Source organism: Aulonocara sp. 'chitande type north' Nkhata Bay, linkage group LG17, assembly GCF_057382095.1.
Source record: "Aulonocara sp. 'chitande type north' Nkhata Bay isolate Kocher_YH1m ecotype deep benthic linkage group LG17, A_spYH_male_GT1.1, whole genome shotgun sequence".
Lineage (NCBI taxonomy): Eukaryota > Metazoa > Chordata > Actinopteri > Cichliformes > Cichlidae > Aulonocara > Aulonocara sp. 'chitande type north' Nkhata Bay.
Window position 1 is genome coordinate 28,141,373 of NC_141360.1, and position 19,814 is coordinate 28,161,186.

The 19,814-nt window shown below is 38.4% G+C and overlaps 2 protein-coding genes across 2 annotated transcripts; one reads left to right on the plus strand and one right to left on the minus strand.

Moving 5' to 3' along the window:
- The first annotated feature begins 6,881 nt into the window (after positions 1 to 6,881).
- dram1 (DNA-damage regulated autophagy modulator 1) lies at positions 6,882 to 12,386 on the plus strand. Its single transcript, XM_086269244.1, has 7 exons — positions 6,882 to 7,321; positions 7,655 to 7,722; positions 7,933 to 8,075; positions 8,170 to 8,347; positions 9,347 to 9,405; positions 9,983 to 10,075; positions 10,165 to 12,386. Exons 1-7 carry the CDS (start codon positions 7,191 to 7,193, stop codon positions 10,201 to 10,203), a joined length of 711 nt encoding a protein of 236 aa, XP_086125370.1. The 5' UTR covers positions 6,882 to 7,190; the 3' UTR covers positions 10,204 to 12,386.
- Positions 12,062 to 19,734, minus strand: washc3 (WASH complex subunit 3). Its single transcript, XM_086269245.1, has 7 exons — positions 19,537 to 19,734; positions 18,334 to 18,432; positions 18,173 to 18,238; positions 17,942 to 18,076; positions 15,096 to 15,212; positions 14,950 to 15,014; positions 12,062 to 14,860 (listed from the first exon to the last, which is right to left on the minus strand). Exons 1-7 carry the CDS (start codon positions 19,585 to 19,587, stop codon positions 14,761 to 14,763), a joined length of 633 nt encoding a protein of 210 aa, XP_086125371.1. The 5' UTR covers positions 19,588 to 19,734; the 3' UTR covers positions 12,062 to 14,760.
- Positions 19,735 to 19,814: the final 80 nt, after the last annotated feature.

Sequence of the window (19,814 nt, forward strand, 5' to 3'; positions counted from 1 at the left end):
AAGCAGCACGCGCACGGCTGCCATCACCACCTCTTAAGCTCATTGTTGCCCTCTGGCGGCGAGGAGCAGAATGCATGGTGCCTTCACGGCCTTCTCTCACTGAGTAACTCGCGGTATGCCAATTGTCCCTAATACATTTTATACATTTCAAATGTATTATATTATATTATATTATATTATATTATATTATATTATATTATATTATATTATATTATATTATATTATATTATATTATATTATATTCACAACTTTTTATGAATTACTGAATCAGTGCGCCCCAGGGCAGCTGTGGCTACAATGTAGCTTGCCATCACCAGTGTGTGAATGTGTGTGTGAATGGGTGGAGGACTGAATGTAGTATAAAGTGCTTTGGGGTCCATAGGGACCACATAAAGCGCTATATAAATACAGGCCATTTACCATTTTACCATTTATAAAAAGCATCAATACTGAGGTTGACTTAAATAATAGTGTCTTTCATCAGTGGAACTGCATCAGAACTGTTGTTTCTTTATTTTCACTCCAAAAACTTCATTTTACATTTACTTCACATTTTTCACCTGCTGTCTTCACCACTGGGTCTGTGTAAACAAAAACAATGACAATATATGTCGTTTTAATATGCATCTTCCTTAGACTGTAACTTGTATTCCTCCTAAAATGGACACAAGAAATGGAAGCAGTTTTCTGCTGGACAAAAATGTATCATATTGCAGTCTAATTATTAAAATAAGTGTATAGAAAGGACAGGAATTCAAAAACAATGAGCTAATGCTGAAAGTGCAACTTTCATTCTATAATGAAAAGTGCAGGGTAGTTTTTATCTGGGGGGTTTTGCTAGTATTGTACAAAAGGGGTATATTATAATATTATATATATTATATTTCTCCCTTGAGTTTGGGGCTTTGGAAATGTCATTTCAGGAGCTTAATGGAACATTTCTGAACAACTGCAGTACAAGATCATCTGTTCAAATAACTGTGCGTAAATACAAGTTATCCAATATGGCACCACTTTGCCAAAGTCTAAAAATATGAATAAAAATGGGTCTGAGGGTTCTCCTCCAAGAAATTTGGAAGATCAAATTCCCAAATTCTTGATTTAAGGTCATTTTTAAAAATGTGCTAATTTGTGTATTTCTACTGTGGGAATGTCAACAACATTCAACATACTGTAATGCAGCAAAGCTCTCCAGCGTCCTGTAAATTCAATTTAAATAAAAGTCCTGTGTTTTTATGATTTTATTTGTAAGAATACAAGTAGTAAATAAGCCCTCCATCTGCTGAAACACACGATCAGAAAAGGGTGTGGTGACTGGCAAAATTGTGCTCACCAAACACGTGGTACAAACCTTTAAACTGAATAGTTTTTGTGCTTCTTTTTTTTTAAAGTTAGATGTAATCAGTAGCATGTCCACTCTGTGCCGCGTAATCAAACTTTACCCTGCATGTAGCTGTTGACATAGTGTTAAACGACAGTAGTCTGGTGATTTTTTTTTTCTTAAATGTACTTCAAACAGGTAAATTTACATATAATCTATATTAATTACACATAAAGTGAAAAGTTATAAGAATTTTGTTCTTCTAATTTAGATGATTATGACTCATGAAAACCAGAAATACAGTAGTTCACTTAGTTATAATTATTAATTAACATTAATTAATAATCGCATTATTTTCTTTATCAATTCATTTTCAATGTAAGTGGATTGGGATTCAAAAGGCATAAATACAGCATGTCCTTTGTTCAGTAAATTCATCCACAATCACAATCGTCCAGATGACGATAATCAACACCCTCCACAAGGAGGGGCAAGTGAGCCACAGCAGGTCGTTGGTGGAAAGACTGGCTGTTCACAGAGTGCTCTAACAATGCATATTAGTGGAAAGCTGACTGGAAGGCAAAAGCAACAGCGGTATCCGCTGGCTAGAGAGGCTCAAATCAACTTTCGTGAGACAAAAGTCAATTTGAATGAATTACTCATGTTACTCAGGACTTCATGGGGAGTGGACTAAGGCTGGTGTCAGAGCATTAATAACTACCAACTGTTGTGTCCTAGTAGCAAGCACTCCTGAACCAGATACGGTGTCAGAAGAGTCTTACCTGGACTGAAGAGAGAAACAGAAACTTTTAAAATAAAGGTAAATTTTGCATTTCATTTGGAACTCAAGATCCTGGAGGCTGATGGAGGAGTGGAGAGACACAGACTCCAAGGTGTGAGAAGTTTCTGGGTGCATGGCATCTGCTGGTGTTTGTGGTGGTTAGTCCAAAGTCAACTTAGCTTCTACCAAGAGATTTTAGAGCATGTCAGCTTCCACCTGCTGACAGGCTGATTTCTTTAGCAGCTGCCCACAGTGCCAAAGCTACAACCAAATGATTTGCTGGCCACGTTATTGCTGTGCTTAATGGACCAGCCAACTCACCTAATCAGAACACCACAGAGAATCTCCAAATATGAGACATCATCACGAGGAAGATAAGAAACACTCGACCGAAAAGAGCTGAAGGCGGTTACCAGTTTGGCTCAGTGACCGAGCCAACGAAGATATGCAGCTGCCCAGGTTGGACTCTGACCTGAGGGTCTTTGCTGTGCGCTTTCTTGTCTCTTCTTCACTAATCTGTCTAACAAAGACTAGAAAGCCCAAAAGAGACAATTAGAAAAAAACCCAACCTGGTTATCAGTAATACATTAGCAGTACTACAACCTGATCACCTCCAGCTTAGGCTGCTGTAATTCATGGTAAAGGAGCCCAAAACCAAGTACAGTGTGAAATGAACATACAGTACTTACAGAAGTTGAACATTTCTGTAATACTAGTTATTTTTTGACCTCATAAAATACTCTAATAATCTAATAGAAATACTGGATGGATTTTTTTATGCCATAATTATTCAAATTAAAGTTTAAAAATGCTCAAATGATTTCACTTAACATCCACCAAATACAGAATACATGAAAGCTTATCTTTTTTTTACTAAAATGCACTAGAATTAAGTTTTTCGTGTTTTTCAGTTGTTCAAATAAATTCAGTTTGTCCTTGATCATCATCACTGAACAACTGAATAATGTCATTTTATTATTGTCTTTATGTCATACTGTCATATGATTGAAAAGTCTCATGACTGTATTGCTGTTCATGCCACCACTTACAGTAAAAATGAAAATAAAAGTTTCTTCATAACACTGTATTGTGCAACTCCTGAAACCAGAATGTCAGCTTCTTTGGAGGAATCTCTGCTGCGTTTCAGTCATTTCTCCCTTTCCTCTATTCTGTCTGATGAAAGTCAAACCACATCATCATCATCATCATCATCATCATTATTATTATTACCATAATACAAGATTCCACTGTAATGTAAAACAATGCAACAATGACAGAGGCTGGAGTTTGAGAACAACACGACAAACGGGAGACAGGAAGTAGGGATTTTCTGACAGTTACGGGTTAGAAGGAAATGAATTGTGGAAACCACATGTGGTCAAGAGAATTCTCCAGAGTCCCGTGACGAGTAAGGACGATGCAAAGCGAGTCAAATGATGGTCTTCGTGGCAGGGACACAGCACATCACAGGTTGTTGCAGGAGTAGCTACTGAGAAACGTAAAAAGTAGCAGTGGTTCCCACAAGACAGTCTCGTGCGTTCCTTTAAATTCGGTGTCAGCCTCATATTATTATTAAAATTGCACTAAAGGAATGTATCAGATACAAATGTACTATATTGGTACACTTGAAATTATCTGACTACTAGCATGGAGGTTACGCAGGTGCCCTTTTTATACCTCACCTGTAGGTGTCATGCTAGATGCTGCAAATAGAATAGAATAGAAATAGAATAGAAAACTTTATTTGTCAATTTCTTCAAATGTACTTGCCATACAAAGGAATTGAAATTCACACTGTCCCATGCGTAGACATTGACAACAATAAAGTGCAGATGCACAACAAAAACAACCCTAACAATAAGGTAATATTAAATAGGTAACAGGATAGACAAGACCTAAAAATAAATAAAAATAAAGTGTTCCAACAGTGTTCCCTGGAAAATAGTATACTAGTCTACTTGAGGTAGTCCCAGGTTGTGGTTGGTAGGGGTTTTTGTTTTAATGCAGCATAAGACTATAGCAGCAGTAATAGTAATATAATAATATAAATAGTGCTAAAAGAAATACTAAAAATATATAGCAGCAGGTGTGTGCAATTGTAATGCAGAGGTAATTGTTTGCAGTCAGGAATGTTTTCCAGTTCTTGGTTCAGAGAGTGTTTCCTTGTTGGAGAGTGTGCGTGGATGGGGGGTGGGGTTCCAGTAAACCATATTTCCCTGGGAACATGCGAATGCATACATTTAGCCTCCCAGCCTGAGTAACAGAGGACAAAAGACCTTAGACAAGCAAGTAACCAAGAAGCTGGTGGTTACTGTGAGAGACACCCAGAGTCTAGAAAAAATCAGGTCCAGACCTGAGGCCAACAGAGCATCTGAGACCTGTGCACCAAGGCTGAACGCTCCAAGAAGAAAACAAACAAAAGAAAGATGCGCCATGCTCGTAGGATAATTCCCACAAAGAATTAAAAATAGAATTACTGCAAAGGAACCTTAAAATATATTAATTACTTATACCCTGGCAGGGCCTCTTTGGATGAGGGTGTCTAGTGATAATGGCTGAAACACGTAATGAATCCAAGGTCCACTACTGATGATATGTCCCAAATTTAAAATGATAATCTAGATCAATCTTTAATCCCTAAACCTAACCAAGGAAGGAAAATGGCAGATTAGCCTGGGTAAAAGAGCGAACGTTGAGGCACACAACGATGTGTGCAGCTGGCAAAGTTTCTGGGCTGCCTTTCCTCATAACAGCCGTCCCTAAAGAGTCTCCCCATCTAAAGCAATGCATTATCAGGGACTGTAACATCTAGTCCTTTTAACCAAATGAAGTACCGCGTTATATAACACAGTAATTAAATTTGTATCTAGATGTGTTTGGCTGCTCAATGTAGGGAGTTGAAAGTATAAAATATAAAGAAAATATGAGGAAGCACGAATTACCAGACCAACCGGACCTAACTTGCTTTACACTGCTGTCATTTATGCTGTAAATGTTGGCATGAGGACAACGTGGTTCCCCATAGAAACTGAGTATTCCTGGGAAAGAACTAGAAAGTAAATCCAATTCTTCGGCACACATAGAAGGAGGCATTTTAAGTGCTTTTCATTCCTTTGTGTCACGGACAAGAAAAGTGAAAAGACTCAAATGTAGATTTAAAGATTTAATTGAACGCTTTTTGCACTATTTGCAGTTGTTCAGAAATTTACTGAAACTGTGCGATTCACAACTGTTCTGTTCTCATGGGTTGTTGATTCAGTTAAGCAGTAATTGCTTTTACAGGAGAGGCTGGAGGTGCGTCTTCTCAGTTTTCACAGCCACAGCTGCATCTAAGGGTACTCTTTTTGTCTACAGGCCAGGGAGCTGGTAAGTATTTCTTTGTGTGTAGAGTGGACAGGGATGTTTCCCCAGAATGGAGAGGCAGGTGGGCACACAAGGATAAGATCAGCAGCCGAATGATCCAGTAAGGGAAGGGCAGGAGAACCGTTGGAACCGTAGATTCATATCAGTTGTGTGTGGAATCTGGCAGTTACAATTACTACTTGTATAACATAAGTACAGTTATATCATGAACATTCCCACACATGCATGTACACAACAGAGAGATAGAAAGAACGCAACCTGAGAGGACATAAGGATCACGACAAGTACCTCCACAAAACTACATAAGTGTCAACAAGTCCCCAGCCACCACTCTTTTCTTTATATTTTGTTATGAAAATGAGAAATATGTGCAGGGATTTATTGAAACATCCAAACATACACGAAAATACTGTGCACAATACAATTAACTTGAAAGTCAATGTTTGGTATGGCCATCTTTATTCTTCAACACAAGCTTTGGTGTAATTTCTTTAATAGTTCTTCACGCCTCTTGAAGGACCTTCAAAGGTCTTCTTTGGGTGTTTCTGCCTTTTCTTCTGTTCTCTGTCAAGATAATCCCGTGCTGCTTTAATAATGTTGAGCGTTGAGGTTCAGGCTCTGAGGAGGCCAATCTTCTGGGGCTCGCTGCCATGCTGAAAATGAAACAGTTTCCAATCAAATGGTTTCAAAATGTTAATGCGTGGTGGATCAAAACCTGACAGTAGTTGACGAGGCTTCAGTCAACAGTAGATGGATCAACTCAAGGGCCGGATGCATCACTCAGGTCCAAATTTGTTATCTTTGGCAATTTTCATAGATTCGACTAAAGAAATGGGAATAAATCATGTGTTTTTGCCACAGACTGCTGATTAAAAAGGGCCTTAAGATACAAGTTAAATTTGGTTCTTTGCTAAGTTGTCTGTTATGAGCAGACGAAACACTGGCCCATCGTTCATACCTCAGTGTTAAGTGACCTAACAAAAAAACTAAACTAAACCAAAAAAGTAAGAAATATCCCCCTGAAAATGTTCAGGTAGCTAGACTGGACTGAAAATGAGTGTAGGGGAAAAAAAAGTTATAGTCTAGAAGGAAAAATACAAAGAAATGAGTGTCGGTTCAAGAGTTTTGCACAGCTGTGAAATAAAAAAAAAACGCATAACAAGTCATAATGTATAATTCAAAGACAGTTATTTTTACTTCACAAACGCAGGCAGTTATGCAGATTTTTCACTCTATAAACTCAAATCTGTTCATATAAATGTAGAACTGCTGCTCACTCTGCTGTGGAAACTCTGAGTATCACCTCCGGTTGAAGTTAAGTTAAAAGACACTTCATTAGTTTGGTATTTTGCTGGTGTGTGTGTGTGTGTGTGTGTGTGTGTGTGTGTGTGTGTGTGTGTGTGTGTGTGTGTGTGTGTGTGTGTGTGTGTGTGTGTGTGTGTGTGTGTGTTTTCACAAAGATCAAAAGGAAGAAGGAAGCGCTTGATCGCCCTACGGGGGAGTAGCTCTGGGCTAGAGGTTACTGTACACTGTATATGCTGCTTACTGGCAGAGGCCAAGTTCATTGTTGCTCACACACCGCTGCATGTGACTGTCGTTCGCAGACCACAGACGGCAGCTGACACTCCTGTTCCTACACCAGCTTTTCTTATCGCATGGCTCTGTTTACTCTGCGCATATATACGTGAGAGAAAGTCTACCTGAAGCTGAGCGCAAAAACTGGAGATGTACTGGTTCGAGCAAGGTCTGTGCGTCCTGCCAGCGTTCCTGGTCGTCTGGTCTTCCGCCACTTTCATTATTTGTTATATCATCGCGATTTACAGGCACGACGTCGATGTAATCTTCCCGTACATAAGGTAAGTTTATTTGAAGAGCTCACACAAAGCAGCCTTTCTCTCATGCTCAACCTGATTCGGAGCCGTGGAAAACGTTTCATGAGAAAACGTCTTAGTTTCGGTTTCTTCCGCTATAACAAACACCAGCTGCGTGTAGCCTGCACATCTGTTTATTGTAGGAGACTAGCGGAAAAATGTTCTTTCACTTCGCTTTCATTAGAAGACTTTTATGTTAAGAAGAGGCAACTAAATGTTTAATATTGTACAAAACACAGTCACACAACCCACGTATTGTACGTTTAACCCGAACTGAAAATCTGCACGGGTCTTTACTCTTTTTCTTTTTCTTTTCAGCGACACAGGTGTCAGCCCCCCAGAAAGCTGCATTTTTGGTCTGATGACTTTTATTTCTGCATGTGCAGGTATTTGAAATTCCAGTGTGGACGTCTGCAGTGTCATCTCTGTGAACTGACTCTTTTTAGGCAACTCTGGGCTTTCCCTAAGGAGGAAGCATGCTTTCCAAAGATGCTTCTCACATTTCCCCTTTTTTAAGAAAATGAAAGTACAACTCATGGATTAGGGTAAATGTGTAGGTTTGCACACTCTCGTGACTCTCTGTGTTTTTTGCACAGGTGTGGGCACAATTTATGCCAGATACAAGCACGTGGAATTGCTGAGGGAGGACGCCACTAATGTGAGCGCACGCCTCAACAAAGCAGCGCTTTGGCTTGGTGTGATCTCATGTTTTGGCATGTGCATTGTTGCTACTTTCCAAGTATGTACTCACATTAAAATCACATTTAACACATCACAACTAATTCAGTGTAATTACAAGTGGTGCCTTTTCTTTTCTTTTTTCTTGATTGCAGGAAACAGTAGTGCAAATAGTCCATGATATTGGAGCAATTCTGTTTTTTGTCTGTGGCATTGTGTACATTATCCTCCAGTGTTTTATATCATTTCAAGCCCATCCGTATGGGTGCTCCAAGTATGTGTTTTGTGTGCGGGTCGCTATCGCCTCCCTTGCTGCTGTTGCATTTGTACCCAGTATCCTTTTTGAGTGTTCAAATGTCTGTGTGATTTAACTTTGTGATCATGATAACGATGATGAAGCTTTCATATATCAGGACTTAGAAAAATAAGTCATCTGGTCCTTCTTAGGTTTGAAAATGATTTAAATACAACTTTAGATGAACAATAATATGTGACGTATTATACCGTCATTATTTACTTATTTATATTTATTTATATTATTTATAACAAAAACTAAGCTGAAATGCAGAAGCAGCGTAGTACTGAAACTTTTTTTACTAGTCCCTCACATCGACTTTTAAAATAAATAATAGCACTGTGTATCATGTTATGTTCTATTCACCTGAAATTAGCCAAGACAAAGTTTTAAACAACCTTAGTTGTACATAATATGCAGTATAAATAACAGCCAAGGGTTTTAAAATGATTGAGAGACTGGGCAGCTCTTATGTGAAACAGCAAGTTGTTATAACGATTAAGAGCCACCACTGAAAAGAGTCTATCCCCTGTGCTTTTAAGCCTGGATTAGGACTTATTTAAGAGCAGCTGGTTTAGAGGCCTCAGTGCTCTGGTAGGATTGCAGGGTTTCAAAAGTGTGGCACCAAACCCTTGAGACTTAAAACCAAGTAAGAGAATTTTAAACTGAATACTGAAATGGAGTGGAAACCAGTCTAAGTAGGCCAGTGTAGGTGTAATGTGTTCACGTCGTTTCTTTCCCGTCAAAAGGCGAGCAGCTGCATTTCGAAAAGCTTGCAGGCAATAAAGACTGATCAGAGCCAACATATAAAGAGTTTCAGTAATCTAAAGAAGAAGTAATAAAAGCAAAGTCAGACTGTATTTACATAATTTTAACCCCTGCTGAGGGCCGGCAGTCTTTTTATTACAACCTGATATATAAACTTTTTTTTTGACTTTATTTTTCTCTTGGCAATATGTAAATGTATGACCTGCAGAATATTATGATTAGTGTCATTTCCTGTATCGACTCAGTGTTTTCCTTCACGGATAACTCAGCTGTCATCTGTGCATTTTACGTGAAACAAACGGAGCTGCACAGACAAAAGCATGACAAGGTAGGCCACAGTGTGTCAGCACATTGCATCAGATCACAGCACAGATCAGGAATAAAACGTATAGTGTCAAAATAGTGACATAAAGTGTCAAAATGTGGGAAATGTTTGGGGGTTTTTTTTGGGGGGGGGGGGGGGGGGTCTAATACATAGATCCAACAAACATTCCCCAACATGTCAGTGATGATTTTTGGTAAATTTACTATTGGCATTAAATGGAAGTGTGTGCATAACACAAACTTCTCACTGCCATGAGTCAGCTAAAAGAACTAGAAACCTTTTGTGGAAGTTAAGAGAGTCTGAAAAGAAGCAGCAGAGAAAAACAAATGGTGATGCAAATAATGTTCAAACGCCAATATCAGATAATATGTGAGAACTGTTTACCGTTGCCATTGTCCATTGTTCATCTGCGCTGCCTAAATGTGAGAAGTTGTGCAAAAAAGTATTCTAACAGTAAACTAGTCGAAGTATATTTGGCATCATTGGACAGAAAGTTCCAACATTTATGGACCAAAAATTATAATAATCATTATTAGATGCATAGAATTTTCTGATTTAAGCGTCTGTTTCCATCGTGCAGGACTATCCCTTCCATGTAGCCAGTGCAGTATGCGAGTGGATTGTTGCCTTTACCTTTGTCTTCTTCTTCTTCACATACATTCATGATTTCAAGGTCAGTATCTCACTGTCACACATAGTATATAGTTTTTTAATATATATTTATTCATTTGCTAAAATTCTTCTTTTTTTATTCTCCTACAGTTCTTTACCTTACGGGTGAAAGCAGAACTTGAGGATTAGTCTTGGAACATTTTGGGCCACAAACATTAAGATAAATAAGTATTTACATTTTATGTATGTATCTTTATTCCTGTCCAATTTCCCCTGGCTGAAATTTTGGTAGAATACAGTAGATACTTAAAAATATATCTATTTATGCATTTTAGTACAACTGGCTGTCTGTCACGTGTGACAGATGGAAAAACTATGCAAATACTGTATTATTACATTGTTTTTACACAAACTATTTTCAAGTGTACTTAATGTTGCCTGCTTACTTTGCACTTTGCTGTTGCCACACCAGCATGACACATTCTGTGAGAGCTCTGACTTTACATAGGAGAAGTTCATCACACAGTAAGCACATGATCGGTGCACTCGGGGCTAAATGACAATACCACTCAGACCACTCAGTATGTCTGTGGCTACTTGGCAGTCTGACCTGTCTTTGACTGACAGTAAATGTGTACTAGTTGTTGGTTTTGTGCAGAGGTTTATGAATTCCCAGTTTTATTGGATGACCACATTATTGCAACATCAAATTAAGGAGGAAAACCTCCTGCTGTGGATGCTCAGATTCACAGTTTTGGTTTCGGTATTTGAATCTGTCCTCTCCACATTGTTGACTCATGAAAAGTCCAACATGGTGTTTCTGACTGACATGAGTTACTGTATACTGTTCACGTTCTCAGTCATGCTAGCAGACACTCCAATATCATCTCTGGTGCTGCTACAAATGTAGATTTTCATACAGGTAATAGGAATTATGCTACTTTTTAGTAGGAATTATACAATATGAACCGAAAGTAAAGCTGGAATTCTGGAGGTTCATTCAATAGGGCTTCTGGCTGGTTTTTCACTTGTAACCTTACATCGTACGGTTTTAATCTAGGCAGAAGTTTCTGGTACCAAGTATGGATCTTGTACCTAGTAAGAAAAAGATATGTTTTTTAAGTGTGTAAGGTATGAGTCATGGATCATTTTAGGTGTGCAGGCTGACTTTAAAGTAAGGATGGCAAACTTTAGACAACTTTGATCTTAAATGAGCTGGACCAGTGGAATTACATGATAAATATGTAAAATCATAGAAAAGCTTTTGGTAATTTATTACCCAGACAGTCTTTGTCCAGTCCGCTGTCAAAAGCTTGAATTTATATAGATGACAGTGAAAAAACAGGAACTTGCTGTCATTTTCTTGTTTATCTATGAATTACTTTGGCGTAGTATGTCTGCCAAGCTCAAAAACATATCAGAATACAGTTAAAAGTACAAAGTCTATGCACTCCATCACATTTTCCAGACCTGCCGAGTGGCAAATTGGAGTCTTTACCAGGCCGATTCTGGCCCCAGGCCTTATGTTTGACACCCCATACTTAAAGGGTGTTGGACTACACCCATCTTCCACATATTGATTTTAGCAGGTGGGTGGGGTGAGACGTTTGTGGCATTGCAGCTGGTGTAATTTGGCGTAATTTATTTATTTACTTTTAGATGTTTAGAGGAAAACATCTAAAATTAAGAGCCACCGTTTTAGCCAAAAATCAGCAAAGTAAAATCACTGGGAGACTAGAAGAGGGCTGTAAAACTCTGAGAAAAATGTGTGATTTAGAGATTGTTACATAAAAGGAACAAGGGAAGATATTAACAAACTAGAAGGCTACTTGAAAGTTTCATTACCTTTAATCTCTCAGACAGAGAGACATGCAAACTGAGAAAAGTGGTCAAGTTTTAGCGGAGCAGCAGGCACATACTTCTGCTGAACTGCTCTCGACTGGAGCTGTTAATGTGGAGCTGGAATAAACGTACTGTACATTAAAGAAAATAAAAGGATCCTGCGCAGTGATGTATACAGGTTGTAACCATTTCACTACAGGTACTGTTTTTATAAGAGGGAAACATTTTATTTTTGTTTTTTCTGAACTACTTTTGTACTTTTGCTTATAAAATGAGTTACAACACAGATTGTAATGCACAGCTGAGATGCATAATAAAAGCACATATTTAAAAAAAGAAAAGAAAAAGTGTACGAGTGTTTATTTAAGGCAGAATCACAGATCCAGCATGGTGTTTTTTCAGTACAACTCCACACTTATCTCACTTCAATTTAGCATCTGTTAAAAGACATCTTATCCCTGACAGCGATGACATGATTGCCCCTCTTTCTCAGGCTTGTACCCACAAGCTTTGAATCACATGACGATGAAGAGTCGTACTTCCTACCAACAACAAACACCACAAGAAAGACTGCAGTTCACACATCACCTACAAAAGCTAGAGCATAACTCTACAAAACCAGGTGAAGATCAAGAGGCATGTCATTGGACTGACTGGCTGTAGAGTGTATTAGTACTCAGTGTCTTAATAGTACAGTAATTAATTTCTCTGTATCAAACATCAAAACTTAAGCAGCTTTGGGAAATTAACATTTTTCAAAGAATTTGAATATCAAACAACAAACAAATATCAAAAAGAAAATAGTTTTATTGTTATAAATTATTAGATTCAACTAAATGGATGAAAGTGCACTAGGCAGTGCTGCAGGTACGGATTTAAAGTCTTGATAAAGAATATTTTAGTCTGAACAGCATCCTCTTTTTCCATCAAGGTTACACAATAATCAAAAAGATTACTGCACAAGTCTTACCATTATTGGAGAATAAACCATTTCTGAATAACATGGCAAATATTAGCCACTTTTGCTCATAATCAGCAAGTGTTTATGTTGTGATGTCTCCGAAAGACGGCGCTCTGATACCTACATTTGTTGCTCGAATAAAGGTGGTGTGGACACTTATACTACATTTAATTTATGTAATGTAAAATCATTTTTTTCACCTCCATCTCTTTAAAAAAAAAAAAAAAAAAATCATACCCATACATCATACAGAGTGAGGAAATTATTATACGTGAGCCTGATTAGCAGCTGCAGAGCAACTTTTCCTTTGTGTGAGTTGATGCAGATATGACAGGCTCCATGAATGAGATCAGTCATAGGTTTCTCATTGAGCCTCGTCCAAGTACGACACGTTGCTGGCTCTGCCCGTGACGGCTGGGTAAACACAGACGTGAGGGCAGCTCGAAATGCAAGCACACCTGGCTGATGAACGCATCAGCCAGCACAATCAGGAAGTCATATTCAGGAGTGTAATACAAACCTTAGGTGAGATAGTTAAGCACTTTAGAGTGAAAACAAAAAGCATTTATAGTATAACACATGTAAGAAGTGTGAATCTTCCCATTTAATTCTTCCCATTTAAACCACAGATCAGATCAGTTCATACCTCTGCTTTTATTTAGAGTGGATAAATAACAAAACCGAGATAAGTTTTTTTCTTTTTTTTGCCACAAGTCTGATCTCTTTGATAATGAAAAAAAAATACACCACGTCACTACTGTGATGTATATCCAAGTTCAGTTGCTGCACTGGACTTTCCTTTATTATTACATTTCACCAGGCATGGTGAAGACTATACTGTATATAGTATAGGATGTAAATGATATATAGTCTTTGTGTTAGAACTGTTACGTATTTACTTCTAACTTAAAAATAATTAAACAACAGTACAATTTTTTTTTTAAAATAGAGAGAAAAGCGTTTCAAGATCCAAAGATTTAATTTACCCCTGAATGCACATGAACATATCCAACATTGAAAATACCAACATATTTGTTCTTCCTATTAATAAAGTTTATGCGGAGGCAAAATCTATGGAAGCTCGTTTTCGCCACTCAAAAAAAAAAACAAACTTATTTTAATTTCAATTTTTATTTCATTTTTAAAAATTTAATTAGGTTCCGAAAGTCTGAGTTATCAATGGGAAAAAATTCAGTGGCAGTAATAAGCCTCCATAGAACTGATGTGAGCTGAGGGGAGTAGTTAAAATATTTCAACTTTACCAAAAAGTTCACTTCATGCTACATGACCTCAGATTCTCCTCAGTGCCGATAAGAAATAAAAGACAAACTTGAGGTAATCTCGAGCTGTATAGTTGAACTTTGCTTTGAAACAGAGACAGGAAAAAGGAGAAGGTTTAGATGAACATGAGTAAATGTTTGGGACATTATGTTAAGTTCTAAATTAATGTACTGTAACTTGATTCCTTCTCATCCTGCTGGTTGTTAAGAGTGAATGTTCATGGGTTTCCAGCTATATTCTCTGCAGCTGGTGTGAACACAACATTTCAGACATTAGTGATTAGTCAGTGGTGCAACTACCACAGAAGACCTCTATGTGATATGGTTTGGTTTTGTTAAAACACTTGCTACTGTCATCTTCTGACTGCTGCTTGTATGATTAAGAGGAAAAAATGATCTCCTCCTCTTGAAAAGTAATTTATGAGAAAAAATTTTTTTTTTCAAAAATAAAGGTCACTGAATGACTAAACAGGAGAACCAGTTCAGCTCTTTTAAACTGAAACTACAGTCACTCAATTTGGATTTCCTGTTTCAGGCACCTACATTCACACCACCTCCTTCGAAGCCCTTAACAGGTACCTCATACTTCCTCGCTACGGGCCTAAAGCTGTGCAGACAGCGATGGATGAGGAAACTTTGTGTGTTGAGGACAAATGAGCAATTTCAGTCACTAAAAGATGATTCACTATCAGAGTTGCTGCCGGCAGCGTCTTGGTCCTCTGAGGTCTTCGTTCCTCCGTCGGGCACGGGGGCATCAGGTGTGCTATGGTCAACAGAGAACAAGTCACATATTGTTTGTCAGTTTATCAGAAAACTGGTAATAACCAGAACAGTAATTTAAAAAACACTCACTCAAGCAGATTGGGATCCAAACCCTCCATGACCATTTTATTCCGTATGGCCATCACCGGAACCCCCTGTGGCACATTAAACATCACATTAAGGCACAAAACTAAACCGTTACGCAGGTAACCACAGCAGCAGTAATAATAACTCACCACTTGAACCATTTTCAGGTATCGGGCATAGCGCGGGTCTTTGGCCACCGTCATGACGTTCTCTGCAGCCACTTCTGCTTTTTGCGTCGCTGAAGCTTCTGGTGTGGTCTGAGCAGGCTGCAACATGACACATGCACAGAAACGAAGGCAGAATGAAGCGGTTTAGATGACAGTAGATATCCTGACAGGTTTTACATTTTCATAGTTTAAGATATGTTTTTAAATCAGGTGATACAATTTTGGAAGTACCTGGAAACATACACATTTCATCACTTTGTTTAGGGGCGTAGTGCTACCTGTTTATTTCTTTAAGGGACCATGTACTAAATATATTAGTCACATGAAAGCAAAAGATGCTTTGTATTAGATTTAGCTACTAGCTACTACTGTCCATCTGCAGGCCCTGGGCAGTTAAAAACCAGTGAAATCACCAAATAACAGATATGCACATGATGAAATACCAAATAAATATGTGCATAGACACACATATAATAAAAAACAAATAGATTTTGCAAAAACAAAAAGAAAATTATAATGAAATTAATTCTCAAAATCCTTTTTTTATCCAAATCATGAGAGGAGAATCTGTGCAAATCTGCAAATCCTTTGGAAGCAAATTCCAAGCTTTATTTTATCTGTTAGGGAAAGTAGACTGTAAAAAAGTGGTGCCTTGCTCAGGCACGCTACAGTGCCCCCTTGTGGTGGACCCGATCGCTCTGCAAATTTGCTCAGAGCATTTGATAACTTTTTGAATGGTGAATGCTAACTTAACAGCAACTTGCTCAAAGACATTACAATGTACATGCAACACTCCCAGCAACAAGATCATAAAAAATGATTGGTGAATACACTAAACAGCAACGGTCCTATGATGGAGCCCTGTGGGATCTCATAGTACAGGATTTCAGTGATGATATTTAGCTTAAATAAATCTTCCCCTGTAAGACCATCTCCTTTGGCATTCAGTCATTCATCACACCTTTCTCTACTTAAACAGGTCCCTTTTCCCCTTTTCCAGAGATTTGTTGCCCCCCCCCCCTCTCATCTATTCTCTTTTGTGGTAGAATAATGCATGAAGTGTTAACTGTAAAAAGTAAGTGTGCAACAATACACAAAATTCACGGTTCGGTTCGATACTTTGGTGTCACGGTTCGATATTTTTTCGATACAAAAAAAAATGTTCATGCCTTTTTAATTTGTCATTTATTAAAATTATAAATATATATTTTAACTCAAAAGTACAGTTTTTAAATTTAATGTTGCTGAAACAACAAAGGGATAAAAAAAAATCTGATTGAGGAATCACTCATCTTTGGAAAGGAGAGTTTATTACAGAGAAATGGCTCTTTCCAAAATAAAAGCTATACTATACGCTTCTTGTTTGTAGCATGTGTGCTTGTTGTTCTTGTCTGCTTCCACTTGTCTTTGCACTAGGATGCTGTTGGAGTAAATGTGCAGTCATATTCGTTGTGTTCCCACTAGTGCTGTCAGCGTTAATCTCGTTGAAATGGCGTTAAAGCCACAACACGGCAAATCTCCGTTAACGAGCTACCACGGATCGCCCCGTGCGTGGGGCTGGACGGCGTCAACACGTTAACGAGCTAACTGCGCTAACACACTAGTTCCCACCAATGTAATTGAGCATTGCGTGGCACAACCGACATACTGTTTTTCTTTTGTCCATGACGCGCTTACCTTCAGGGTCATACGTCACATGAAAACCAAAATAGTTCCAAACACCACATCTGAATGAGGGTGGGGGAGGTTCAATTTGCCATGTTGCAAGGAGAGCTTAACTTCTGTCTCGCTAGCTTGCCCTGCGCTCAGTGAATCTGCGTTCGACTACTCCGCCTAGGCTGCACTGTCGAGCGCAGATCCACTCAGCGCTCAGCACAGACAGCATCGTCAGAAGGAAAGTTGATAAAATTAATTTAAAAATTTGTATTGTTCGATACATATGCATACCGAACCGAAAGCACTGTATCGAACGGTTCAATATCGATACGAGTATCGTTGCACCCCTAGTAAAAAGATAAATGTTTTGTCTTTAAATAAAAAAGTTTGACTTTTCCACAACATGTTTCTGCAAATGTTTCACAATAAGAGAAATGAAAGCCTGTAAAAGTTTTCTGTTTGAGGTCCTCTTTGCAAGGGATCTTTCAAATAACATTTATGCTCTTTTCATCATCTCATTTACCCTAAACTATCTTCATGTGGCTCTTTTTTAAAATTGCTCCACTGGTAGATATAAATAATACAAGTGGGAGATTCCTGCTTTGAAGTTCTTTCATTTTCACTTCAGTAACAGAGGTGGAGGTCATCAAAACCACTACAATTTGATTATATTCCCAAAAAGAAAAAACACCAAAGTTTAATTTGTCTTCAACTACTTCAGTTTTTTCTCTTTACTGGCTCTCTTGCATTAAAAGAGCTACTCTGGAAACAACTGAACTTCAGCCAGATAAAGCTCCATGGAAATATTCCCTTTCTTCATCTAGAGGAAGAAAAACAAAAACCACATGTGGTGGGACATCATCCCACTGTAGTCAAAACAGTGGAAATTTTTACTTGAATGTCTGGACAACAAATACAGAAGAGAAAAGCTGCTCTGGCTCCCATCGTGTCAAAGATATATTAGAGGAGCCTCTCTCAATGTGGGATTGTCAAGTTGAAAATGGACTAAACAGGTCAGATATTAAGTTCTAATTAGGTGGTCTTGGGGGTGCTTTGAAACCTTTGTCTGCTCACAGGTTTATTTTTAAAACTGTCAAAAAAAATCCTCGACTTTGCAGTTCAGCGAAGCTGGATGGAGCTATGTTTCCATGTGTACGAGTTTGTGTATCTACCTCTTCTTGAGGCGCTGCTACTGGACCATCGATTTGGCTCTGATTGGGGATGATGGGTCCATTGGCCTGTGCAGTCTGCTGCTGCTTACTGAGTCCTTCGACTGTGACGTCCTCCAGTCCAGGAATGGAAGACAACTACACAGAGCACAATATTGCTCCATAAATATCAAGTAAATTGGCATGAAATTAAGATAATGTTGCACTGCAGCCTGCAGAGGCTTCAGAACTCACCTTGGCCTCCAAAATGCACAGGCTGGTTTCTATCTGCTGTATGCGAAGAGATATGTTTGCAAGTTTCTGGGGGAAGATGTTATACAACAGTTCAGGATTTAAGTGTTACAGACATTTTTTGTTTCATGACGAGAACAGAAGAGAAATAAAGATAAACAAACCTCTTCACACACTGTGGAAAAGCGGTTAAGGAAGCGGACAGTGTGTGCAACAAATTGATTGAGATAGGCAACAATTTTTCTCTGCTGGATCGCAGGAACCTGAAGGAAACACAGGAAAAGGAATTTAAGGTAGAAGGAACATAAGTGTAATATAACAAGGAAATGAAACAACTCCCAGTCCAATCTCCCCTTAAAGCAACTTCTCCTCCCTAGGCTGCACACATCTTCTTTCCCCTGCTCCTTTTAGGTGTCGGCACATCAGATCATTCACCTCCACTTCACCCTGCCCTGAAAATCATCCTCCTTCACTTCATCCATGAACCCCCTCTGTGGTCTTTCCCTTTTGCTCCTGCCAGGCAGCTCCACGTTTAACACCCTTTGTCCAATATATCCCTCCTCTGCACATCCAAACCATGTCCGCCTTGTCTCCAGGTCCACCCTGATCACTCCCAATCAAAATCTGAACATTTTCATCTTTTTAACAACTTCTTTAGTAGTGCTGTCTCCAAACGATATATATGCCATTTCATATTTTATTGTTATGTTTTGCTTTCTTTTTATTTTCTCATTTTCTGTCTTTTATAACCTTTTAATCAGTTTTTTGTGAAGTATCTTGCTTTTAAACGTGATGCAAAAATATTTTTATTATTCTTGTGAAAAAAAATAATGAGTAGAACAAGTTTAACATACTGACAGTCATTCACAGGCAACTTCAAATGCTGAATGCAAAATATACCACTTATATTTCACAAGAGCAAAACAGCATTTTAGATTAGCTAATATTGCCCAGAACGGTTAATAAAATAAAAAGCATCCCTTCCCGAAAAACAGTTATTTATACAAAAGACAGACATTTTCACTTCATAGATTTATTTTAAACAAAACTGTTTAAAAAAAGATAAGCGTAAGTATATCTCTTTGCAAAGGTTAAATCTGTTAACCTGGAAGATCAAGTGTAGAAACAACATATATTCACTTCAGAAAAAAAAAATCCCACATTTATCAGGGAAATTGAACTACAAGCGCTTGCGACAGTCATATCTGTTAATGACTTACAAGCTATAGGCTTCTATCACCGATAAACAGCCTTTGTGTTATCTTACTTCTTAAACAAAACATATGTCAAGCAGCTCTGCTTGTGCCTGCTTTCATTTCCTCACCAGCTACTCAAATAGCTATGTTAGCTAACTAGTCAACGCCAACCTTGGTAAGGTCGACTCCAGAGCCCACGATGGGCAGCCCGTCCTCGTCCATGTTGGATGGCTGAAGATTAAAGTGCACTTTCAAATTCAGCAGCAAGAAATTTCACTGCAAAAAAGACCGAAAACAGGTTATTAAAACATTTACATATGTGAAACGGTTCACGTGACTCTGGGTTGCGTGATCACGTCCTGACGTCACCAACTGCGTAGCAGAAGTCTGCCTCGAAGTCGCACTTCAAAAACCCTCGAGCCTGTATTTTTTTTTAACCCTGTATTTTT

Excerpts from the sequence above, each read along its gene's own strand:
- dram1 (XM_086269244.1), top strand. The coding sequence starts at position 7,191 with ATGTACTGGTTCGAGCAAGGTCTGTGCGTCCTGCCAGCGTTCCTGGTC. Across the intron at positions 8,076-8,169 it reads GCATTGTTGCTACTTTCCAA|GAAACAGTAGTGCAAATAGT; the intron begins GTATGTACTCAC and ends TCTTGATTGCAG. Across the intron at positions 10,076-10,164 it reads CATACATTCATGATTTCAAG|TTCTTTACCTTACGGGTGAA; the intron begins GTCAGTATCTCA and ends ATTCTCCTACAG.
- washc3 (XM_086269245.1), bottom strand. The coding sequence starts at position 19,587 with ATGGACGAGGACGGGCTGCCCATCGTGGGCTCTGGAGTCGACCTTACC. Across the intron at positions 18,433-19,536 it reads CTGGAGTCGACCTTACCAAG|GTTCCTGCGATCCAGCAGAG; the intron begins GTTGGCGTTGAC and ends TGTTTCCTTCAG. Across the intron at positions 15,213-17,941 it reads TAGCAGCGCCTCAAGAAGAG|CCTGCTCAGACCACACCAGA; the intron begins GTAGATACACAA and ends GTCATGTTGCAG.